The 27,508-nt window shown below is 37.3% G+C and overlaps 1 protein-coding gene across 4 annotated transcripts in view; it reads right to left on the reverse strand.

Annotated features, from left to right (window-relative positions):
- Window positions 1-27,508, reverse strand: part of INO80 (INO80 complex subunit) — a 123,697-nt gene that overhangs the window by 91,334 nt on the left and 4,855 nt on the right. For 3 of the 4 annotated variants that reach the window (XM_027553582.1, XM_027553580.1, XM_027553583.1), the window contains exons 2-5: window positions 4,586-4,771; window positions 4,171-4,340; window positions 4,010-4,077; window positions 843-1,025 (exon numbers count right to left, since the gene is read on the reverse strand). In XM_027553582.1, the coding sequence (XP_027409383.1) occupies window positions 843-1,025; window positions 4,010-4,077; window positions 4,171-4,340; window positions 4,586-4,728 (564 nt within the window). In that variant the 5' untranslated portion in view covers window positions 4,729-4,771. Of the gene's footprint in view, window positions 1-842; window positions 1,026-4,009; window positions 4,078-4,170; window positions 4,341-4,585; window positions 5,644-27,508 lie in introns of those variants that run through there. The other variant, XM_027553581.1, reaches the window with a different exon arrangement.

Here is a 27,508-nt window from a genome sequence, read left to right on the forward strand (position 1 = left end):
GTGTTACCATATGACCCAGTGATTTTTTTCCTCCATATATGCTCAAGAGAAATAAAACATATGCTCACACAGAAAACCTATACACAAATCTTCATGGTAGTATTATTCGTAAGAGCCAAAAAGTGAAACAACTCAATATTCATAGCTATGATCCATAAAGCTCAAAAAGTAGAAGCAATCCAGTTAGTTCATCAAATGATGCATGGATAAATAAAATACAGTATGTCCATACAACGGAATATTATTTGGTAATAAAAAGGAAGTACTAATAATACATGCTACAACATGAATGAACTCTGAAAATATGCTAAGTGAGAGAAGCTGGACATAAAGCACCACATGTTCCATTTGTACAAAATGTCTAGACTTGGCAATTTATAGAGAAATGGTGGATTGACAGCTGCCTGGAACAGAACAGAATGAAGAGAATGAGAGGGGAGTTCCCTAGTGGCCAAGTGGTTAAGATTCCAGGCTTTCATTTCTGTAGTCTAGGTCAATCTCTTATCAGGAAACTGAGATTCCTTAAGCTACAAGGTACAGCCAAAACTAAAAAAAAATTTTTGAAAAACAGAATGAAGAGCAAGAACTAAGGGGAACGAGACTTCTTTTTGGAGAAAATATTCTGAAATTAGATAGTGATGACAGTTACAAGTTCTAGAATATACAAAGAACAACTGAACGGTGTACATTAAAAGACTGAACTTTTATGGCATGTGAAATGTTTTCAATTATTATAACTACAACCACCATTTAAATATAAAGTTACAAAGATAGTTACAATTAATATAAACCAGGGTAAACACCCAGCATGAAAACCTGAAATTTCTCCTGGAACTCTTTACCTCCTTCTCTTTACTATACTTATTCTGGTGAAGTTTCTTATATTTGTGCAGTCGCAACATATTATGAAGATCTTCTCTGCTAAGACTGAGTTCTTCCTCTTCGTCATCATCTTCTTCTTCTCCTTCATCGTTGTCTTCACTATGAGAATCTGCCTCACTGGATTCATCACTCAGCAGAATGCTCTGAAAAAGGGAGGAAATGGAAATGGAACCTTTGATATGAAACAATTACTTTCATAATCCAAGGATTTTTTTTTCCACTTTTCAAACGACAAAAACAGCTGGGGGATAATCATTCTAGTTTCCCTTATACTATTCTTTACCAATTCAACTGAAAAACACAAAGATATAAATTAAACTTACTACGTCAAAGCTGTATATTGTCACCCTGCTTATTTAACTTATATGCAAAGTACATCATGAGAAACGCTGGGCTGGAAGAAACACAAGCTGGAATCAAGATTGCTGGGAGAAATATCAATAACCTCAGATATGCAGATGATACCACCCTTATGGCAGAAAGTGAAGAGGAACTAAAAAGCCTCTTGATGTAAGTGAGAGAGGAGAGTGAAAAAGTTGGCTTAAAGCTCAAGATTCAGAAAATGAAGATCACGGCATCTGGTCCCATCACTTCATGGGAAATAGATGGAGAAACGGTGGAAACAGTGTCAGACTTTATTTTGGGGGGCTCCAAAATCACTGCAGATGTTGATTGCAGCCATGCAATTAAAAGATGCTTACTCCTTGGAAGGAAAGTTATGACCAACCTAGACAGCGTATTAAAAAGCAGAGACATTACTTTGCCAACAAAGATCTGTCTAGTCAAGGCCATGGTTTTTCCAGTGGTCATGTATGGATGTGAGAGTTGGTCTGTGAAGAAGGCTGAGCGCCAAAGAATTGATGCTTTTGAACTGTGGTGTTGGAGAAGACTCTTGAGAGTCCCTTGGACTGCAAGGAGATCCAACCAGTTCATTCTAAAGGAGATGGGCCCTGGGTGTTCTTTGGAAGGAATGATGGTAAAACTGAAACTCCAGTACTTTGGCCACCTCATGCGAAGAGTTGACTCACTGGAAAAGACTCTGATGCTGGGAGGGATTGGGGGCAGGAGGAGAAGGGGACAACAGAGGATGAGATGGCTGGATGGCATCAATGACTCGATGGACTGAGTTTGAGTGAACTCTGGGAGTTGGTGATGGACAGGGAGGCCTGGCCGTGCTGTGATTCATGGGGTCGCAAAGAGTTGGACACGACTGAGCGACTGAACTGAACTGAACTGAAAGCTACTGATCCCCAAGTAAAAAGCACTAAAACATGAGAAATGCTATCAAAAGCAACAAGGCTAAATTTCACTTAGTACATATACTACACATAAGATAATTTAATTAAATGTCAAATTCCAAGACAAAAAACTAAACAAAAGCTAAGAAACTAGTATAGCATAAAAGGGAATATAGAACACTAGTTGTGATGGCTGATAAAGGAGAAACCACCCCAAAATCCATTAACTGATGAACAGATACACAAAACGTGGTATTATCCATGTAACAAAGTATTATTTGGCAACTGAAATGAAGGAAGGAGTACTGACATGTGCCACAACATCAATGAACCTTGAAAACATTATGCTAAGTAAAAGAAGCCAGACAAAAAAGACCACATTTGATGTTTCCATTTATATGAAATGTCTAGAACAGGCAAATCCACAGAAACAGAAAACAGATTAATGGTTGTGAAGGGCTGGGGAAACTAGAGTATGAGTAACTGCTAATGAGTAGAATTTCTTTCTGGAGTGATGAAAATGCTCTTGAATTAGACAGTGGTGATGGCTGCAACAACTTTATGAATGTACTCAAAATTATTAAATTATAAATTTTAAAAGGGAACATTTAATGGCATGTGAATTACATCTTGATTTTTAAAAATGTGACGGCAAAGCATAGAGGTTACTGCACTCCCAACAGTTTAAAACCTCACTGACACGAAGCAAATCAGGACTTTACTGAGTCTTTTAAATGCCCTGGTGATAAAAATGAAAGGATAACTTTAAACTACATTGAACTCTTCACAAGAAAAGTATCTAACAGAGAAATAATTAGTTTCATTAGAAGAAAGGCTATCCTTAATTGAATCGAGCTAAAGACAGTAATCTTGTAAGAGTGTAAATGAGATTACGTCACTCCCTTGCTTACAAATACTCCAATTGCTTACCACTGTGTGCTATGCTAAGTCACTTCAGTCACTTTCCGACTCTGTGCGACCCCATAGACGGCAGCCCACCAGGCTCCCCCGTCCCTGGGATTCTCCAGGCAAGAACACTGGAGTGGGTTGCCATTTCCTTCTCCAATGCAGGAAAGTGAAAAGTGAAAGTGAAGTCGCTCAGTCGTGTCTGACTCTTAGCGACCCCATGGATTGCAGCCTAAAAGGCTCCTCCATCCATGGGATTTTCCAAGCAAGAGTACTGGAGTGGGGTGCCATTGCCTTCTCTTGCTTACCACTGTAACAAGAGTTAAAATACAAATTCTTCAACACAGTGTACAAGGCCCAACATGATAAGCTAACCTCAGCGTCTACTATCCTCTTACTGTACTCCAGCTGTATCAGCCTTCTTTACTTCCCCAAACATACCAAGTTGCTTCCTCTCTCAGACTTTTGCCATTTTTCCTTCTTACTGAAATGCTTTTATCTTAAACCTTTAGAGTTCTCTCTGATCATTCAGCTAAAATGTTACCTCTTTAAAGAAACTATTTATTTACTTATGTACAGGCTTACTCCCTTCATTAGAATGTTCCCAGGGTGGGAACTCTGTGTATTTATGTACAATAATGTTGCCCAAGGCAGGAAGCCTCAATCAACATCTGCTGAATGAATGACCTACTCAGGTACTAATAAAAAATAAATTTAATTGTGGTTACAAGCCAGTAAAGGCAAGGATCTTATCTATTTCTGTACTCTCTTGCTTAGCATAGGGCTTTATTCCTAAAAACTTTGTTAAAATGAACTTTGCTGAGTCCTCTAGACTTTTCTCTATAATCTCTTAAACCACCACCCAGAATAAAAGACTCATGTCTAGGAAAATCTCTGCCAGTGTACCAAAATTAATCAGTTACTTTTCTATTTGCAGTTTTAGTGGGTTATTTAAATTATAAATGTTCTACCTTATCTCTTACCTTTAGCCACTTTCTGCTTTTCTTCAACTTAGAGAAGTTATATAAATTCCCTTTGTCAAATTTTGATTCTGTGTAAAGAAACACAAAGAATAAAAAAAAACGAAAGGACAACTGACCCAAGAGAACTGATAGTTCAAAAAGGGATCTCATACCACACTGACCTGACTGTAGAACTCCATTCAATGAGTATGTGTTTAACATTTCAGAAGTGCTTGCTCCAGAAGTCTCACCAAGCAATGAATTTGGAGGTTCTTCCTTAACTTGTATCAAGGGATCTCCAGACTGAGGCAATAGAGGATTACTGTCATCCAGTCCATCTTCACTTTCATCACTACAAATCAAAGAATGATGAATCCACAATAAAAACTGACCCAGAAAAATATTATAATTTATGGTTAGTAGACTAAACACTTTACAGAAGAAATTGATCCTTTGGTTAAGTTGACTGTATTTTATGAAAGAAAGAAGGAAAAAAAAATTCTAAAACCAGTAAGATATTTTAACCCTAAAATCTACAGGAATAATGGGAATCAGAAATGTGGTAAAAAATTACATGGGGAAGATGGAATACCATACCTAGAAATATTCCTGTTGAAGATGGCTGATGTTTGTCGCAGGAAATGGTCCAATCGGAGGGCCCTCTCCAGGTATTGAAGGTAGAGGGGCTTTGCCAGCTCAGTGCAGCCGCCATCGTCCCCGGCACCCAACTCCGAGGCCATAGAACAAATCTGTCTTCATGCACAAGGGTTTCTGACTGCACGGCTGCAGAATGGAGATAAGTAGTAAAAAGATGAAATGCTATTCCCTCTCCCTTTATTTTGCCTGCTTGCTATCAACGTGAAGAGAAATCAGAATATAAGTCTACAGTATCATCTGCCTCCTAATGCAAAGGCAGAAGTTAAAAGGATGAAAAAAAATCAAAATATAGAAATACTGTCATCTATCATTATGAAAATTCATGATACTCTTCTGAAACAGTGCCTTAAAATTTATACCCTACAATTCTCTTTCACCCTACAATTAATAACTACTCACAACTATCCAAATCTGTACCATAAATTCACTGTTGTACATCTCACAGAGGAGCACTTGTTCTCAGCATCACCCTTCCAAACAGCTACTTCCTTTTTCATTTTGTATCTACATTCATACACCTATGTGTGAGGTAGTAATTGTAATCCATTTACAAGGGATTAGATACACTGGCAAAGTTTTTTACTATACACTCTCTTATAAATATGCCATTAAATATAAAGATTTAGAGATGATTTTAAAAACTGGAGGAAAGAGCATAAAAGTGAGAGTAAGAAACCTGAGCATTTTCTTTGCTAACTTATGTTGTTAAGGAGAATGTTAGAGTCAGGACATCTTCACTAGAGAATCGACATGACAACTTTCCCCCAACTGTCTTTCATGTAACATCTTCTACCTTATAATTGGGTCTCTTTAAAGAGTTATGGGGTTGAGCCAGGATTAAACAATGGGACAATACAGAGCAATTAGCCCACCATCTGATATACAGTGAGTACTCAACAAATAGTAACAGTAAATTATTTTGTAAAGTTGATAATCCAATAAATTCAGGTATAATCTTTAAAGGAAACCAAAATATCTTTATCGTGAGTTGTCTTCTCTTTTTATTATGAAGCATTCGTCACTCAGTCATGTCGGACTCTTTGCGACCCCATGGACTGTAGCCTGCCAGGCTCCTCTGTCGATGGGATTCTCCAGGCAAGAATATTGGAGTGGGTTACCATTCCCTTCTCCAGGAGATCTTCCCAATCCAGGGATCAAAGCCAGGTCTCCTGCATTGGAGGCAAATTTTTTACCACTTAGCCACCAGAAAAGGGGCCTTTTTATTTTTATTACAGGTTTAAAATTTTTCCTAATATAATCTTTCTCTTATACTCCCTTAATTTTTTAAGAGAATGTTAAAAATTCTCCCCTGATTGTGCTACAGATTCAACATGATCCCTATCAAAATCCCAGCAGGCTTTTCTCCTCCTCCTCCCCCGCCCCCTGCCCAGAAATTGACAAGCTGATTCTTAAATTTATATGGAAACTCAAAGAACCTAGAATAGTCAAAATAATTCTGAAAAAGAACAAGACTGAATGATTTATACTGTCTGATTTTAAATGTATTTATAAGAAAGCTACAGTCATTAGGACAGTGTGATACTGGTATGAGGATAACCACACAGACCAATGAAATAGATCTGAAAAATCCAGAAATAAACCTCATATTTACGGCAATTCATTTTCAGTAAAGGTGCCAAGGCAATTTCAATGGGGGAAAGGATAGTCTTTTCAACAAATTGTGCTGGACAACTGAATAAATAACACATACAAAAAACTTAATTTAAACCATTTACCTCATACCATGCAAAAAATTCAAAATGGTTCAGAGATCCAGGTGTAAAACCTCAAACTATAAAACTTCGTTCTACAAGAAAAAAAACCCTCATAATTTCAGATACTTTGCCAACAAAGGTCCATCTAGTCAAGGTTATGGTTTTTCCAGTGGTCATGTATGGATGTGAGAGTTGGACTGTGAAGAAAGCTGAGCACCAAAGAATTGATGCTTTTGAACTGTGGTGTTGGAGAAGACTCTTGATAGTCCCTTGGACTGCAAGGAGATCCAACCAGTCCATTCTAAAGGAGATGGGCCCTGGGTGTTCTTTGGAAGGAATGATGCTAAAGCTGAAACTCCAGTACTTTGGCCACCTCATGCGAAGAGTTGACTCACTGGAAAAGACTCTGATGCTGGGAGGAATTGGGGGCAGGAGGAAAAGGGGACGACAGAGGATGCTGGATGGCATCACCGACTCAATGGACTTGAGTTTGAGTGAACTCTGGGAGATGGTGATGGACAGGGAGGCCTGGTATGCTATGATTCATGGGGTTGCAAAGAGTCAGATATGACTGAGCGACTGAACTGAACTGAACTGAAAGAACTCTGGCAACTAAATAAGATAAGTCAAGTAAAAAATATGCAGAAGACTTTGAACAGGTATTTTACCAAAGAAGATATACAAATAATTAATAGAAGATGGAGATGCTCAACATCAAAAACTGCAAATTAAAATTACAGAGTGATACCATTTACACACACTACAACGGGGGAGCCCAGTAGGCTGCAGTCCATGGGGTCGCTCAGAGTCGGACAGGACTGAGCTACTTCACTTTCACTTTTCACCTTCATGCATTGGAGAAGGAAATGGCAACCCACTCCAGTATTCTTGCCTGGAGAATCCCAGGGACAGGGGAGCCTGGTGGGCTGCTATCTATGGGGTCGCACAGAGTCGGACACGACTGAAGCGACTTAGCAGCAGCAGCAGCAGCAGCAGAACAGTTCTGGTAAAAAGATAATTGCTAGGGAAGATGTGGAGAAACTGAAACCCTCATACATTGCTGGTGAAAATGTAAAATATTATAGCCACTACTGAAAAGTTAGGCAGTTGCTTGAAAATTTGAATACAGAGCTACCATGTGATCTAGCACTTTCACTCTTTGTTATCTATTCAAAAGAAATAAAAACACACATCCACCATTCAAAGCCTTTTATGTGAATGTTCACAGCAATATTATTTATAGTAGTCAAAAACTGAAATAATCTAAATGCCTATCAGATAGTAAACGGATAAACAAAATGTGGCCTGGACAATGGAATACTAATCAGCAATAAAAAGGAATAAACAATTCATATATGCAATAACATGAACGAGCCTCAAAATTTTGTTAAATAAAAGAAGAGAAACACCAAAGACCACATACTGTAAGATTCCATTATATAAAATACCCAGAAAAAGCAATCTGTAGATACACAAGGTAAAGGACAGTGGTTTGGGGAGGTGTAAAGGGGGGAGTGACTACAAATGTGTATTAGAGATCTTTTTTCAGGCGAGTTGGAAATGTTTTAAATCAACACTGTAGTGATGGTTGCACAATTCTTTAATTTTGCTAAAAATCACTGAATTATAACTTAAGGTGAATTTCAAGGTATACAAAATATCAGCCTTGGTAACAAAGTAAACAATGTTAAAAATACTTAAAATACTTTTTATCAAAGTCTTTATAAAAAACTTTTAAATAAAAGTTCTTTTTTTTAAATAAAAGACTTCAATACATCCTACTTTTCAAATGAGGCCTAACATGTACCCATTCCAGATGATTTCAAAGAAACTTGGTATTTATAAACAAAGGGACTTCCCTGGTGGTACAGTGGATAAGAATTCACCTGCCAATGCAGAGGACACGCACTGGCCTGGGGAAGATTCTACATGCCGCAGAGCAACTAAGCCCATGGGCCACAACTACTGAGCTGACATGCTGCAACTACTGAAGCCCATGTCCTAGAGCCTGTGTTCTACAACAAAAGAGAAGCCACTGCAATGAGAAGCCTGTGTACTGCAATGAAGAGTAGCCCCCTCTTGCCACAATTAGAGAAAGCTTGTGTACAGTAATAAAGATGCAGTGAAACCAAAAATAAAAACAAATAAATAAAATAAAGCAAGGGATTTCCTCGGTTGTCCAATGGCTAAAATTCTGCATTCCCAGTGCAGGGGGTCCAGGTTCAAACCCGGATCAGGGAACTAGATCCCACATGCTGCGACTAAGACCCAGCGTGGCCAAATAAATAAAAGTAACCATTAAAAAAAAAAAAAAAAACCTATTAAAAAAATAGAGCAAAACTATCTTAGATAATAATATAACACATTTAATATACATACAAATTAAAGCACATCAAGCTGCTACTTGGAAGACCTAGGCAGTCATTTTTCCAAAGAAGACATAGATGGCCAACAGGCATGTGAAAATATGCTCAACAATGCTAACTATCAGGGAAATGCAAATCAAAACTACAATGAGATATCACCTCTCACCCATCAGAATGGTCACTATCAAAAAGTCTACAAGTAATAAATGCTGTAGAGAGTATGAAGGAAAGGGAATACTTCTACTCTGCTGGTGGGAATATAAACTGGTTTATCTGCTGTGGAAAACAACATGCAGGTACCATATGACCCAGCAATGCCACTGTTGGGTATATACCCAAAAGAGATGAAAATTCTAATTCAAAAGGATAAATGCACTCCAATGTTCATAGCACTATTCATAACAGCCAAGACACGGAAGCAACAGATGAACGGATAGAGAAGATGTGGTATATATGTTGCAGCAACATGGATGGACCTAGAGCCTATCATACTAAGTGAAGGCAAACAGAGAAAGACAAGTATTATTGACATCACATACATGGAATTTAAAAAATAACACAAATGAACTTATTTACAAAACAGAAACAGACTCACAGAGAAAACAAACTTATGGTTACCAAAGGGAAAAGAGGGAGGGGAATAAGTTAGGAGTACTGAATAACAGATACACATCACTGTATTAAAATAAACAAAAAGGATTTATTGCATGTTACTGAACCATTTTTTCTGTACACCTGAAACTAACACAGTATGATTAATCATCTATAGTTCCATATAAAAAGAAAAAATTGCTGCTTAGCTCCCTCCTAAGGTTTTATTACAAAATAATTGATATTATGCTTTACTTAATTTGCCTGATAATAAAAAATGATCTTAATTAAGGGACTGTAAAGGTATGACTACAAAGGAACACTAGGTGATTCAAAAGGAACTATTTCTTATATAATTCCTTAGTATCTAGGCTGCATACTAAACATGAACTCAAAACCAGGTAAGTCCAGGGAAGATCAGTTATTTGTATGGTCTTACAATGCTCAATGTGCCCCCCGGGACACCCCAGTCCTGTCGTCTGATTCTCTCAGAATCGCCTTTGTAGCACATCACCACTGACAGCTGAAACGGCCAACATGAAACAGCGCTCTCTTATTTCCACAGGACTAAAGGAGGAGGTGTATGAAGTTCTCCACAACAAGTTTTATGATGACATCTGGAGAGTCAATTAATATTTTTAAAGTGCTTGATTAGATTTTGTCATAAAATATACATAAAATTCACCATTTTAATCACTGTTAAGTAGAAAATTCAGTAGCATACACAAATTAAGAACACCCTGAAAATGCTTCTAAACTTCCTGTCAGATCCATCCCCATCTTCATGTGAAGAGCACCTTTTAAGATTCATCTAACCACAGGCTCTCACTGCAGTTTCAAAGGATGAAAGAACTATTAATATATGATGTCAGAGCAATTCACCACTGAGTGACCTGGTCCATACCCTGAACTCTGGCTCTTTAATTCTGATTACCCTGCAACTTGGACTGTGATCACCCTTTAGTTCTCAAATAAAGCTTGATATCCATGGTAAAGTATCTGCCTCGAAATCAAACCCATATACATCAAACTTACCTACCTACGTCCATGTATGGTTCTAGGCTGCTTGCATTGCACTGCACTGCTTTGCATTCTCTAACCACTGCTATGCCTTTATGGATACTGCCTTGCCCTTATCCTATAAATAACTTCTCTGTAAGGTAAGTCTCACCAAGCTGAGATGAAATCTCTCAAAGACAAAATGAGATACCCTGTTCCAGGAAACACTTTCAGATTATTCTTAGCTAAAACTTCCCGCTTCTTTGAACATCTATATGGTTATTTACAGAAAGGATGGCACTTACATGATCTTATACTTGACTAACTGTACATACACATGCATGCCTTAGCTCTCTTACTAAATAAACTTGCTAAACTATTTGGGCAAAGAATCCCTATCTAATGAATCTATTTGGCTCTGATATTTAAAAATGACCATATTAATTTGCTTTTCAAAACAGTCTTAAATGTCAAGGCTACAAAACTCTAGTTCTAATGTTACTTTCTATATAAAGACAATCTGTAGTCAATGACCATAGTCCTCCACGTCCATCCTGGACAAAAGACTTGCAGATAAAAGTTTAAATAAGACAAATCAAAAGATAACAAAAGTCAGGTAACAGAAACTTAAGCAGAATGGATTCAACCATTTATTATCTGTTGAACAACAGGAGAATGCATGAACTGAATGAATATCTTTCAGGGACTCCCCCATAAAATTTGTCTCCCAGGCAAGCTGAGATAAATATGGGGATAGAAGAGATCAAGGCATTACTTCTAGACAAGAAGCTGAAGGACACCTGCACCAACTGCCAATTCTTAGCTGAGAATTTCCATCCTCCCCCAAATGAAAGACCCAACAGGGAAAGCCATCCTATTTCTGAATAGGGGTAAGCTAACAGGCTCTGTTCAATGGTAGCCTAATCCAAGAAACAGTTTTTAGTTTAATTTTAATTTTGTTTTTTTAAGGGAAAGGGGTGAGTTCTAATCTTTATTTCTTAACAGCAATGGTAATAACATGCTATATCACAATTAGCTCATAAAATACTACAATTACAATTCTGGCTATAAAGTATTTTTCATAAGACCTAAACATTTAGATTTTCCATAACTCCCCCCCCCCCATTTCTCTTTATAAATACTGCCCCAAGTTAGTTTCACACCAGTCATTTAGAGAACCATTTCCCAAAGTTTACTTCTCTGAGTGCTAGCTCGATATTAATAAATGACCATGGATATTAAAAATATTGGGTTTCCCTGGTAGCTCAGCTGGTAAAGAATCCGCCTGCAATGCAGAAGACCCCGGTTCAATTCCTGGGTCAGGAAGATCTTCTGGAGAAGGGATAGGCAACCCACTCCAGCATTCCTGGGCTTCCCTGGTGGCTCAGCTGGTAAAGAATCCACCTACAATGTGGAAGACCTGGGTTCAATCTCTGAGTTGGGAAGATCCCCTGGAGAAGGGAACGGCTGCCCACTCCAGTATTCTGGCCTGGAGAATTCCATGGCTTGTGTAGTCCATGGGGTCACAAAGAGTCGGGACACGAATGAGCGACTTTCAATTTCATTAAAAATATTAAAGCATTAAAGTCAGACTTAAGATTCTTCACATTTCCAATATGCTAATGTACTTAGTCTCTTTCCAAGAGGAATTCTCAATTTATTTGACCATTTTATGGCAAAATCACTCATCAAAATATTTAAGAGAAGACCAGATTGAGAATCACTGACTTAGTCAGATACCTAAAGACAGTTAAATCGTAACTGCCTTTAAGAAGTAATTCCTGGTGGGAGGGAGGTTCAAGAGGGAGGGGAAAATACATATACCTATGGCTGATTCATGTTGATATATGGCAGAAACCAACACAATACTATAAAGCAATCCTCCTCCAGCTAAAAATAAATAAATTTTTAAAGAGAAATAATTCCTAAATTTATTTATATTAGTACAGAAAAGTCTGAATTAAAGTACAGCTCTTGTGAAAACTATAGCTTTAAAGCATTTTAAGGACTGAAGACAGTCTATAGCAGGTTATAGGCTAAAGCTCTAAAAGGCCAAATATTAAGGTAACAGAACAACTGGATTTCCCACCTGCACTCCTCCATAACTCAGGCAATCTGTAACCCAAACCTATTATGAATGAATGTGATTTACTGAGTTCAGAGCCACAGGCTACATTAATAATCTGCAGGGCTATGGCACAAATAGCAGGATCAGGCCAAATAAATAAGCTTTGTAATATTTTTAAAGATATAAACAGACCAAAAAAGAATGGAGATGTTATTTTCACATGAATAATAAAGTCACATTTCACTGATTCAGCTATTCAGTTGCTGAACTCAGTGTAGAAAAAGATATTTCCTTCAGAGATTTAGTCTAACAGAGAATGTAAAGCTAGAACATAAAAACCAGAATAAAATGCACACATGGGAAGTTACTTAAGAGATGTACAGATAAAGTGCAATGGAAGTTCAGGAAAAAAACTTCCTGAACTTATGAGTGTCAGACTGTGTTGAATGATAAACAAGGAATCTGCATGACTTACAAATATCTATCACTCTGAATTACAACAACACAAGAGAAGACTCTACACGTGGACATCACCAGATGGTTAACACCGAAATCAGATTGATTACATTCTTTGCAGCCAAAGATGGAGAAGCTCTATACAGTCAGCAAAAACAAAACCGGGAGCTGACTGTGGCTCAGATCATGAACTCCTTATTGCCAAATTCAGACTTACATTGAAGAAAGTGGGGAAAACCACTAAACCATTCGGGTATGACCAAAATCAAATCCCTTACGATTATACAGTGGAAGTGACAAGTAGATTCAAGGGACTAGATCTGATAGAGTGCTGATGAACTATGGATGGAAGTTTGTGACACTGTACAGGAGACAGGGATCAAGACCATCCCCAAGGGGGAAAAAAATGCAAAAAAGCAAAACTGCTCTCTGAGGAGGCCTTACAAAGAGCTGTGAAAAGAAGAGAAGTGAAAAGCAAAGGGGAAAAGGAAAGATATACCCATTTGAATGCAGAGAGGTAAGAAAGCCTTCCTCAGTGATCAGTGCAAAAAATAGAGGAAAATAATGCAATGGGAAAGACTAGAGATCTCTTCAAGAAAATCAGATACACCAAGGGAACATTTCATGCATAGATGGGCACAATAAAGGACAGAAATGGTATGGACCTAACAGAAGCAGAAGATTAAGAAGAGGTGGCAAGAATACACAGGAGAACTGTACAAAAAAGATCTTCATGACCCAGATGATCACAATGGTGTGATCACTCACTAGAGCCAGACCTCCTGGAATGTGAAGTCAAGTGGGCCTTAGAAAGCATCACTATGAACAAAGCTAGTGGAGGTGATGGAATTCCAGTTGAGCTATTTCAAATCCTGGAAGATGATGCTGTGAAGGTGCTACATTCAATATGCCAGCAAATCTGCAAAACTCAGCAGTGGCCACAGGCTGAAAAAGGTCAGTTTTCATTCCAATCCCAAAGAAGAGCCAATGCCAAAGAATGCTCAAACTACCGCACAGTTGCACTCATCTCACACGCTAGTAAAGTAATGCTCAAAATTCTCCAAGCCAGGCTTCAACAATACGTGAACCGTGAACTTCCAGATGTTGAAACTGGTTTTAGAAGTCAGAGGAACCAGAGATCAAATTACCAACATCCGCTGGATCATCGAAAAAGCAAGAGAGTTTCAGAAATTTCCGCTTTATTGACCATGCCAAAGCCTTTGACTGTGTGGATCACCACAAACTGTGGAAAATTCTGAAAGGGATGGGAATACCAGACCACCTGACCTGCCTCTTGAGAAATCTGTATGCAGGTCAGAAAGCAACAGTTAGAACTGGACATGGAACAGACTGGTTCCAAATAGGAAAAGGAAGTACGTCAAGGCTGTATATTGTCACCCTGCTTATTTAACTTATATGCAGAGTACATCATGAGAAACGCTGGGCTGGATGAAGCACAAGCTGGAATCAAGATTGCTGGGAGAAATATCAATAACCTCAGATATGCAGATGACATCACCTTTATGGCAGAAAGTGAAGAACTAAAGAGCCTCTTGATGAAAGTGAAAGAGGAGAATGAAAAAGTTGGCTTAAAGATTAACATTCAGAACACTAAGAACATGTCATCCAGTCCCCTCATTTCATGGCAAATAGGTGGGGAAACAGCGGAAACAGTGGCAGACTTTATTTTGGGGGGCTCCAAAATCACTGCAGACGGTGACTGAGCCATGAAATTAAAAGATGGTTACTCCTTGGAAGGAAAGTTATGACCAACATAGACAGCGTATTAAAAAGCAGAAACATTACTTTGTTGACAAAGGTCCATCTAGTCAAGGTTATGATTTTTCCAGTAGTCATGTATGAATGTGAGAGTTGGACCATAAAGAAAGCTGAGCGCCAAAGAATTGATGCTTTTGAACTGTGGTGTTGGAGAAGACTCTTGAGAGTCCCTTGGACTGCAAGGATATTTAACCAGTCCATCCTAAAGGAAATCAGTCCTGAGTGTTCATTGGAAGGGCTGATGTTGAAGCTGAAACTCCAATACTTTGGCCAGCTGATGTGAAGAACTGACTCATTGGAAAAGACCCTGATGCTGGGAAAGATTGAATGGGGGAGAAAGGGACGACAGAGAATGCGATGGCTGGATGGCATCACCAACTTGATGGACATGAGTTTGAGTAAACTCTGGGAGATGGTGATGGACAGGGAGGCTTGGCATGCTGCAGTCCATGGGATTGCAAAGAGTCGGACACCACTGAGCAACTGAACTGAACTGATAACTCTGAATGAGGCAACAGCAGAGTTTAGGATACGGATCCTTCTGTATGAGCTAATGAATAAAAAACGAAGTGTGATGAATACAATCACCTAAAATTTAATGCTTCCAACCACAAAGAAAAACTCAGGCCAAATGGCTCCACCAGTGAATTTTACCGAACATTTAAAGTAGAATTAATACCAATCCTTCACAAACTCTTCCAGATAACAGAAAGGAAACTCTACGACATCTGCATTACCTTGATTTTTAAAACCAGGCAAAGACATCACAAGAAAAGTACAGTCAGCCCTCCATATCCCATATACAGAGCCCACGGATATGGAGGGCTGACTATACCATTTTATAGATGGGACCTGAACTTCCACAAATTCTGGTATTTGCAGGGGATCCTGGAATCAATCCCCATGGGTACCAAGGAAAGACTATATAGACTAATAACCCTTTTAATGTAGATATAAAATCCTCAACAAAATACAGCTGACCCGTGAACAACATGGGGATTTGGGGCCACCAACCCTCCTTGCAGTTGAAAACTCATATATCATGCTGTTTTGTACCTAAGGCTCCATATCCACAGTTCTGCATCTATGGATTCAACCAACCACAGATGGTGCAGTATGCAGTTACTGAAAAACAATCCACATATAAGTGAGTCCATGCAGTTCAAACCCATGTTTTTCAAGGGTTAACTGCATCATACATGGAATCCAACAACATATAAAAAGAATTACACACTATTACTAAAGTAGAATTTATCCCAGGAATGCAAAGTTGGTGTCATACCTGCAAATCAATGTGTTAGATCTCATTAAAGCACAAAACCCACTTGATCATCTCAACAGAAACAGAAAAATGATTTGACAAAATCCAACACCATTTCCAAATAAAAGAGTCAACAAACTAGGAACAGTCTTCACTACTGACAGCCGTGTTTAAGACTCCATGCTTCCACTGCAGGGGGCAGAGGTTCCATCACTGGCTGGAGAACTAAGATTCCACAGGCCACACAGTGCCGCCAAAAAATAAAAAACTTTTAAAAAAAGGGCGGGGGTGGGGGCACTCCCTCAACCTGATAAAGGACACTGACACAAAACAGAGCTAACACCATACCTAATAGTGAAAGACAGAATGCTTCCCCCTTAAGATCAGGAACAAGACATGGTTGTCTGCTTTCACAACCTCTATTCAAAAGTGGACTGAAAATTCTAGCTAGGGCAATTAGGCAAAGGAAGGAAGGGAGGGAGAGAGTGATGGCAGGCACCCAGACTGAAAAGAAAGAAGTAAAACTATATTTACAGATGACATGATCTTGTACATAGAGTAGATAACACCAAGGAATGCTCTAAAAAATGATTAGAACTAATAAGCAAGCTCAGTTATCTTGTAGGATACAAGATCAACATACAAAAATCATTTATATTTTTATATACTGGCAACAAACAATCTAAAAGAAAAACTAAGAAAGTAACTCCACTTACATTACCATCAAAAAGAACAAACACTTAACCAAAGAACTGCAAGACACTGTTGAAAGAAATTAAAAGAACTAAAAAAATGACAATATCCCACAGTTCGTGATCAAATGATTTAACATTTTTAACATCTCAACAATACACATCAAAAATCTACGCTGCCTTTTTTGAAGAAATAGACAAGCTGATTACAAAATTCAGGGAATTCCCTGGTGATCCAGTGAATTCAACACTTTCACTGCTATGGTCCAGGTTTCATTGCTGGTCAGGGAACTAAGATCCTGTAAGCCACAGTGCAGCCAAAAAGTAAATAAAAAATAAAACAAAATTCATATGGAAATGTAAGGGACCTAGGAGAGCCAAAATAATCTTTGAAATGACAAAGTTGGAGAACTCATACTTTGATTTTAAAATTATCCACACAGCTGAAGTAGTTATTAAGATATATGGTGTTGACATAAGGTGAGAAACATAGATCAATGGAAGAACTGAGAGTCCAGAAATAAACCCTTACATTTAGAATCAACTGATGTCCAACAAGGGTGTCAAGATAATCCAGTGGGGAAAGACCAGCCTTTTGAACGAATGGCGCAATGACAACTGTACAGCAACATACAAAAGAATGAAGTTGGAACTCTTCCTTACACTACACACAAAAAATTAACTCAAAAGGGATCATAAACCTAAATTTAAGAGCTAAAAGTATAAAACTCTTAGAAGAAAATGTTAGAAAAAATCTTCATGACCTTGGATGAGGTAACAGTTTCTTAGACAATATACCAAATATAGCAACAGCAACAGAAGGAAAAACAGATCAACTGGACTTATCATCTTTAGTGCTTTAAAGGATACTCTCAAGAAATTGAAAATTCACTAATAGGAGAAAATACTTACAAATCATATATCTGATAAGGAATTGACTGATATCCAGAATATTTTACAAATCTCTTAAAACACAGTAATAAAAAGGTACTCAAATTAAAAATGGACAAAGGGGACTTTCCTGGCAGGCCAGCGGTTAAGACTCTGCACTTCCAGTGCAGTGGAGGCAGGTTCCATGCCTGGTCAGGAAACAAGTAAGATCCCCCATGCTGTTTGGCAATCCCAAAAACAATTTTTTTAATTAATTAAAAGTGGGAAAAGGATAAATTTTCCTCCCAAGGGGGTATTTCAATGGCTAAAAGTACATGAAAAGATGCTTCAACATCATTAGAGACCAGGAAAATCCAAAGCAAATCCACAATAAAACCCACTAGGATGATTATAATAGAAAAAAAAAGACAGTAACAAGTGTTGGCAAAGATATACAGAAACTGGAACCTTTCTACACTGCTAGTGGGAATGTAAAATGGTGCAGCCATTTAGGAAATGTCTGATAAGTTTTTCAAGTAGTTGAACATATGTTTACCTTTGTCCCAGCAAATCCACTTCTAGGTATACCCAAGAGAAATAAAAATATATGTCTGCAAAAAAAGTTAAGACTTGAATCTTCACAGTAATATTCACAACAGCCAAAAGGTGGAAACAACACTAACGTCCATCAACTGATGAATGGATAAATATAATGTGGTATATCCATACAATGGAATATTATTTGGCATTAGAAAGAGTTGGAATAATTACTAACAGACACTGTAACACAGATGAACTTTAAAAACATTATACTAAGTAAACAAGCCAGTCAACAAAGCCCTTATATTGTTTGATTAATTTATGAAGTATCCAGAACAGCAGCTCCACAGGAAACAAAAAAAGATCAGTGGTTGTGTGGGACAGGAAGTTGGGACAGAGTTAAGTAGGGGCTTCTCTGGTGGCTCAGTGGTAAAGAATCCACCAGCCAAAGTAGGAGGCACAAGAGACACAAGTTCAATCCCTGGCTCGGGAAGATCCCCTGGAGAAGGAAATGACAACCCACTCCAGTATTCTTGCCTGGCTTTTTCCATGGATAGAGGAGCCTGCTGGGATACAGTCCATGGGGTCTCAAAGGAGTCAGATACTACCTAGTGATGAAACAACAAGTGGGGAATGGAACATGACTGATAATAAACAGAGGTTTCTTTGGGGGCTGATGAAAAGGTTCTGACAATGAGGTGACTATTGCCAACTCTGTGAATATATTAAAACCAATGAATACACTAAAGCTATATGCATTTTAAATGGTGACTTTTATCAACCAGAAATTATATCTCAATAAATGTTACAATGTACCATTTCTGCACAGGAAAAAAGTTTAAAAATAACCAAAAATTATTTGCAACACTATACAAATTTAAATATCATATGGAGGGTTCTTACAAAATTCTAACAGTAGTATAATACCTCTAGCACAGAGAACCTACTGGATAATTTTGCTTAAAAAGATTATTACTATTATTATCCCACTTACAGATAAGGAATCAAAGGCTTACATGTTAAGTAACTTGCTCAAGTTCATACCACTTTAATAGGGAATGTGGATTTGAATCCAAACAATCCTTGAACCACTATAAGACTAGAAATTTATTATTTAAAGGGAATCATACTGCATGGGGTCACAAAGAGTCAGACACAACTGAGTGACTGAACAATAACAAATACTTTATATATACTTTTGTATCTGAATTCTTTGAGTTTTTTTTTGAGTATGTTTTTGAGATTCATCCATGTTACTACATATAGTTCATTCCTTTTTGTTGCTGAATCAGACTCCATTACAAGAATGAATATAATCACAATTTATCTATTCACTTGCTGATGGATATTTGGGTTTTCATTTCTCTTTGGGTAAATTCTGAGGAATGGAACTTCTAGGTTAAAGGTAGGTATATGTTTATCGTTAAAAGAAACCATCAAACAACTTTCCAAAGTTGTTCTACTATTTTACACTCCCCACCCCCCAACAATGAGTAAGAGTTCTAGTTGCTTCCCATCTTTGTCAACACTTTGTATTATAATATCTCACTGTGGTTTTAATTTGTACATCCCTGATGACTGATAAAGTTGAGTACCTTTTCATACGCTTAATGGCCATTTGTGTAAATTCCTTTGTGAAATGTCTGTTAAAGTTTTTCAACCACATTTCAGAAAATTTCAGTCTTTTTATTACTGAGTTATATAAGTCCCTGATATATCACAGATATAATCCTTTTGTCAGATATATGTATTACTGTAACATCCTTCATGTACATTCTCTAATTCATCTATAGTTTCTCAATCAAATCCCAGTTTTTGAAGAGACTGACAAGCTCAGTCTAAACTTTCGATGGAAATACAAAGGATGCAGAATAGTCCAAACAAGTTTAGAAAAGATGGCTAAAGTTGGGAGTTCACTGAAATTTTCAGTAACTCTTGAAATTAGTGTAATCAGATGGTGCTGCATTGGCAGAGGACAGACAAATCAACAATACAGAACAGAGTTCAGAAAGAGATCCACACTTACACAGTAACACTGTTCTTGACAAAGGCACTAAACAATTCAACAGGGAAAGGAAGGGGTTTTTTTTTGACAAATGGTATTCGAACAACTGGAGATCTATATGGAGGAGAGATTGAACGTCAAACACCTACACTTCGTATCATACACAAAAGTGATGTGGGAGACAAATCAGACTTATATAAAAAGTTAAAACGATAAAGCTTCTAAAAGAAAACATAAGAACATATCCTTGTGATTTTGGAGTAGATAAAAATTTAATAGATAGGGCACACAGGAAGTACTAACTACAAAAGAAAATACTGATAAACTGACTTCATCAAAGTTAAAAACTTCTGCATTTAAAAAAACTAGTTAATCCTTCTTTGCTTGGTTTCATTCTTTATCAGTTTGCAACAGTATTAACAGTCTGCAGAGAAAGGGTATTACTGCAAACTATATGTAATCAGACGCAGTAGCCCTCTTTGCCATATCCACACCAGATAAAGGTGCAAATTCCCTCTAACACAAAAGCCTTACCAGGATTCTGCTGGGTTCCAAGGCCACTCAGAATTACTCCAGAAGATCCTCATTACAATTTCCCTTTTGCTCTTCAGATTAGGATTCAATTTCTAGCCACTGCCCTTAAAGTATTTTTTGTATTTCTCCAGTACCAGGTAACACAGATACTAAAAGTTCCCATTAACATATGCTATGCTTAACCAGTATTCCTTACTGTTAAAATATCTTCCCTAACTCTCCAATATTTTACAGGCAGCAACAATTTACTGTATACTTATATACAGTATACTTAAGTACTGTATACTTTTACTGTATACTGTATACTTTAACAGTAAGGAATACTGGTTATACAGTATATAACCAGTATTCCTTACTGTTAAAATATCTTCCCTAATTCTCCAATATTTTACAGGCAGCAACAATTTAATGTATACTTAAATGGGCCAACTAAGTAACTCCCATTTCTCTTAGTTCTCTTAGCTGGATCTGCTAACACTGTGACTGTTCTTTACCCTAGGTCTTTCTGTATTACCTTATTATCTGTTGTTTACTAAGTAAGAAATCATATGCAATATCAGAAGTAGGTGGAAGTTTAGTATCTGAATACTCCCCTCTTTGCCTTGTACTAATGCACAAAGTACAACAAAAACTGATTTTCTTTAGTTTCCTTTTTAAAAATTCACAAATAATTAAAATGGATTAAATTTGAAGAATATAAAAAATATGGGGAAAATAATCCAAATTCCAAAATACATAATCTGTACAATATACTGACAAGAAATTTAATAAAATTCTCATTTAAATCACTTTTTCCCTAACCAATAAAACGTCTTTGTATCATTCCATTTAGCTGAAATAAAGATTACCAGCAACTTCTTTCCATTACTATTAAATATTATATAGTTTATATCTTATAAACTATTAAAATCTATTAAAATATCATTTAGCAATTCTACAAAAAATAATCAGGGTAAAATTTTTTTCTCATGAATGCTTTGAAAGAGTAATTAGGTTCTACAGGCATTTATTTCCTGCCCATCATAATTATACAACTTTAACAAAAAAGAAACTCAATGGCTCAGCCAAAAAACATTTCTGCGTTCACTGAAATGTTTCACATAACCTTAACCATAAAAAAAACTTTTAAAGTCAGCCTCAGTTGGAAGTATGGCCTGATGAGAGGAGGACAAGGGACCTATCACTGAATAAGAGCACACTAGTGTGAGGGGCTTTTCTGTCCTAGGTGCTTTAATAATACTAGCTCATTTAATCCTTTTAGTTAGGTTAAATAACTTGCCCGAGCTAGAATTAGAACTCAGATGTATTACCAGTGACTTAAAAGCCCCAATTCTTCACCACCCAATTCTTTACCACAGACTCTACTATGATAAAACAACAAAGAGACAAGAGTGATCCTATGAGTGGGTCTCCCCATGACAGTTCAATTTTATGCCTGTTGTCTGAAACATAATTACCAACATTCTCTCCTCACTTCCAAAAGTATCCACGTTTGGACAGTATTTGGTCACTCTACACATGGCAAAGTTAAGAGGAAAATAAATCATTAGGTACTCTTTAAATATTCTAGTTGAACCTAAACTTTCCATTCAAACCACTGAATATACACTAAAAAGTTAAGGAAGCCACTGAACTAAACAGGAGGGAAAAACCTTATCCTCAAAAAGCACAGGCTGACAGAGCCCTCTACATAGGCTGAGAGGAAGGCCAGAAAGCACCTGCTCAACCGAAGAACAGTTCCTACTATAAGAGCATAGGAATAATTTAACAAACCTAGGGTTTCCCCAAATCAAAGTTTGAGAGACAAAAATTACACCTGCATAGGTTTTTGTTTTTTTTTTTTTTCTGAGGACGGGGTACTGGGGAGGGGATGGTTCTTGATACTCAGCTTGCAGAATCTGAGTTCCTCAACGAGGGATATAGTCCTTGGGCCACCACGATGAAAGCGCAGAGTCCTAACCTCCTAACCACTGGATCGCCAGGGAACTCCCTACATCTGCACTTTAAATGGAATGAAGAACTCCTGGCTAAAAAATCATGGCCCTTCCACAGAGTTCTATTAGCTTATCTTACAGGTATATTGTGAGAAAGAAAAAGTGCTTATCCATGTTTACCTTTCCCTACTTTTCTTCCTCAATAAAATCAGAATATATACCAAAATGAAGTATGTTTCCAAGGATGACGTCAATGTATTTGCTTTCTTCTAGGTAAAGAATCATTTCAGTTTCCTAGAATAGCATCTTCATCAATACAGGGAACAAACTGCATTTTATCAAAATAATAAAAAATAAATTACTAGCACAACTGCCTATAGGGAGTTCTGTAGTATACACCACAGACATGACATCTGGTCAAACAAATTTAATCCCTGTTAATTAAGAATTAATTAGAGTCTAAATCAAAAAAATCCAAAAGGGAGGAAATGTTTCAAGGTAGCCAGTGGACCTTTCACATGGTAATTAAAAAAAAAATTGTTTTATGTTAGGCTATGTTAGAGGCCCCTAGTATATTTCACAAGTCTTCTGGTGAAAAGAACCCAATCTAAATTAATAACAATTTATCAAATTAAAAATTTGAAAACAAAGCTAAAGATTCCTCTTACTGAAGAATGAGTGACTTTAACAACTTTCACAGCTAAATTCATGAAAACACTTACCTTTTTCAGGAAGTGAGATAGCTGAGAAATATATGCACCAGTAAAAGGGAAATTAAAGAACCGAATCCACAGGCCCAAAATCTTGAGCAATTCAGTTTATTTCTCATCAAAAGGAAGTTAACATTAACTTACTTGATAGATATTTGTGAAAAATAGAGATTCTCACAAAGAGCTGAGATAACTTAGTTATCAGTTCCATATAGTTAACTGTCCATTATTACAAAAGTAATGGTGAGAGTTTATTATTGAGAATAAAAGGTAAGAGACATTCATAACAGCCAATATTATAAAATTGACTTTTCTATTCAGTTTTCCTATACCAGAAGTCGGTTTTCATTTTTGGGGTAAACACAGTATCCAGTGTGGGTGGTAACAGAGAAGCTGTGTAAAACTGTCTTCACTAAAGGAAGTCTGAGAAATCAAAGTTCAGGTAATTCATCCTGGCAATGAACCATCTGCAAACAAGCATGAGGTGAACTGTATACTAAACAGCTCTTGCCTTTCAACTGTATTCCAGGCACTTAAGACATGATATTTTTATTAACACCAAATATAATTACTTTCATTATCTTTATAATATACACAGATATTATAAACAAGGCAAGTATGTTTACACCAAACTAGGTGTCCAATAAACACTTTTTTAACTATTCAAGAAGCCTGGGGGTCAGGGAACTTCATCACAAGGAATTCCAACTGAGAATTCAAATTTTTTATTTTGTTGCATCAAATGCAATAAGACTATGTACACACATTCTATTGAGAACCAGATGACATTTTATTTGCATATGTACTTCATATATACATTCACATATTTAATTGTTTTATGACATAGATAACACTATAACCCTTATTTTACAAACAAAAAAAAAAGTTAAGCTTAAGGTCTCCCCTAAGGTCACACAGCCAAAAGTGACAGAGCCAGGACTGGAATCCAACAAGTCTGACTCCAAACTCCCACATGTTTAACTATTCCAATATTGTCTGAAGGACGACCTCCAACAAGCAGAGGTTCCAAGGGCATAAAGCCATGTTAATGAAGTATTCCAAGCAGTATATTCATTTATTCAATCATTTATTTAGACCAATATAGAGTCATAAATATTGATTTTATGTTATGGGTTATAATCCAATGCTGCTTTATTTTGCTGCTCAAATCGTTGAATTTTGGCCACTGGGAGCTTTTTCAGTTGGTCCCTGTGCTCCTCTGACATATCCTCATCAATGTGGAATGCTGGTGGTGGAAGCTGTAGTACTTCCTTACCTTCTGGCACAAGATGCTCCAGGCTCATCTTGTAGATTTCCTGTATCAAACCTAGAGTTAGCGATTTCTCCAAGGAGCTCCAGTTCCTTTTATTACATAATGGTATAAGAAAAACAATATGTGGGTACTAGGTATGCTCCTAGGTTTTTAACCTTCTCTGCACAGAGCACAGAAATATACCTGTGTATATAAACCCATGCTATGTATGTGCCTCTAAAAATTTGTATATGCAACCACCTATATCTGTATAAACTAAACACGGATTCATACTGATGATTCCAACTTTAATCCATCACCACAAGGATTATTCTAGCCTCCTCCCCTTGATTATCTGTAAATTCTTACTCTGACAGTAAGTAGTCTGTCTCCCACCATCCATTTACTTAATTGTTCAACTGTAGTCTGTGTTTCAGTATCACAATTAAGTGGTAATCTCATAGAACACAACTGTAACAATTAGACTACAGTGCTCATATGCAGTTCCTTAAGAGTCCACTCATTTTTCAAGGTTACTTAGGTTAGCATTTCCCTCCTCCTAATTTTGGAGAAGGCAATGGCACCCCACTCCAGTACTCTTGCCTGGAAAATCCCATGGACGGAGGAGCCTGGAAAGCTGCAGTCCATGGGGTCGCTAAGAGTCGGACACGACTGAGCGACTTCACTTTCACTTTTCACTTTCGTGCACTGGAGAAGGAAATGGCAACCCACTCCAGTGTTCTTGCCTGGAGAATCCCAGGGACGGGGGAGCCTGGTGGGCTGCCCTCTATGGGGTCGCACAGAGTTGGATACGACTGAAGCGACTTAGCAGCAGCAGCAGCCTAATTTTAATAAGGCAGTTTCATACATTTATAATATTATTATATTCTCCTTTCACAATCCGCATTCCTTCCTGGAATCCTTCAACCTCCGAAATGATTTTCGCTTAATGTGGACATACTGAAGTTTACTCTGTGCTATAAAGGCCCTGCGAGTTTAGCGAATGCATAATATCACTCATCCACTACTATTGTAGCCAACAGAATAATTTTATCAAGCAGTATTTTAAATGAATCAAATGGTATTACAATCCTCTATGGAAGCAGCATGGTTGGGTAGAAAGAGAAGGTGAAGTCAAGAACTTTAAGTTTAATGCTACTGACAAGCCATACAGACTTTAAGAATAACAGCTATCCTTTCAGGGTCCCAAGAGTCTCAGTGTAAAATGAGGGAGTTTCACCTAGATGACAATAATTTATAGCATTTATTTAAACACTTTGTGTCAGGGATGCTGCTAAGCACTTCACATGGATTATTCCATTTACTTCTAACAACTCTACATATAAAGTAAATATTTTTATGTATTATCCCTATTGAAATGATGGAATTAAAGGCTTAATATTAACTAACACAAGATCACCTAGCCAAAGAGTTACAGAGCCATGACTCTAGAACAGGAGTTGGCATGCCCTGCATGTCAAACTCAGCCTGCCACTCATTTTTATAAATCCTGACAGATAAGAATGGTTTTTAAGTTTTGAAATAACTGTGGAAAATTCAGGACACATGAAAATTATATGAAATTACAATTTCAGTGCCCATAAAGTTTTACTGGAAAATAGCCCCACTCATTCATTTACATATTCACTATGGCTGCTTTCACAATACAATAGCAGACATGAGAAGCTGAAACAGAGAAAGCATGACCAGCAAAGCCTAAGATTTATTTGACCCTTTACAGAAAACCTTCCCCAAGCCCTACTGTAGAGTCTGGCTTACTATTATTTTCTAAGAATGATTCTAAAAAAAGGCAAATTATTACTAACATTAGAATGACAACCTGGAGAGAAATATTTTAGACCCTGAACTAAAAAGTTTCATGTTGTAAAACATCATCTCTTTGAGCTATAATTTTAAATAGAAAGATATTTCTATCTACTGGTATTCATTACATAAACACAAGGTTAATGCATCGTAATGATTTTCTTTACTGATGTATTTTTACCTGTTATCTAAAAAAAGACTTGAGATATTTTCTATTCATAATAAAAAGTTTCTGACTTCAATACTTTACAAACTAAAACTCTAGATTAAACTGTCAAAACAAAATGGTACTTACAATTACAGCTAACGTTTGTTGAGAGCACCCTTTGCCAGGTTCCATTGTAGGTCTCTGTGAGCAAGTGAGTGAGTGAAGTAGGTATTTCTATTATCTTAATTTAAAAGATGAATTAACTGAGGCTTAAACAGCTTTCCAGAGGCAACACAGTTAATAAGAGAGCTAAAATTTGAACCCAGGTCATCTGGCTCTAGCATCTAAAAGGGGTCTGGCTATACTACAAGGCCACTGGATGACAATGCTTCTGTTAACAAGGCAGATTAGGACCTTTTAACAAATGAAAACAATGTTTCACTATATTAAAACAAACAAAAAACCTAAGTACTAGTAATTTATATCAGCACGTCAAGAGAAACATTTAGGTTTATACTTTTACACTTATCCATGGCACCCTATGGCGTCCCTGGTGACTAGTGGTAAAGAAGCCACCTGCCAATGCAGAAGATGTGGATTCAATCCCTGGGTCAAGAAGATCCTCTGGAGAAGGAAATGGCAACCCACTCCAGTATTCTTACTTGGGAAATCCCAGGGACAGAGGAGCCTGGAAGACTAAAGTCCATGGGGTTGCAAAAGAGTCAGACATGGCTTACTGACTAAACAACAAACAAAAAATGACATCCTAAGAGTCTGCACAATTCTGTTTCTCTTTGCAGAGCCCCTCTGTACTCTGCATACCTAAACATGCTGTTGTTCAGAAACTAAGTCAAGTACAATTATTTTGCGACCCCATGGACTGTAGGCCACCAGGATCCTCTGTCCATAGGATTTCCCAGGCAAGAAGACTGGAGTGGGTTGCCATTTCCTTCTCCAATATATATACATACAATTGGATTAATTCACTTGTACATACCCAACAGAGTCTTACCACAGTCCCTGAGTGTGGCAGACGCTCAACAAATCACTCTTGGGCAGATCAAAGCACATTCAGTATGTGTTCAATAAATAAACATTGAGTGAATGAATGAACAGAAT

This window comes from Bos indicus x Bos taurus, chromosome 10 (genome assembly GCF_003369695.1).
Source record: "Bos indicus x Bos taurus breed Angus x Brahman F1 hybrid chromosome 10, Bos_hybrid_MaternalHap_v2.0, whole genome shotgun sequence".
NCBI classification, from domain to species: Eukaryota; Metazoa; Chordata; class Mammalia; order Artiodactyla; family Bovidae; genus Bos; species Bos indicus x Bos taurus.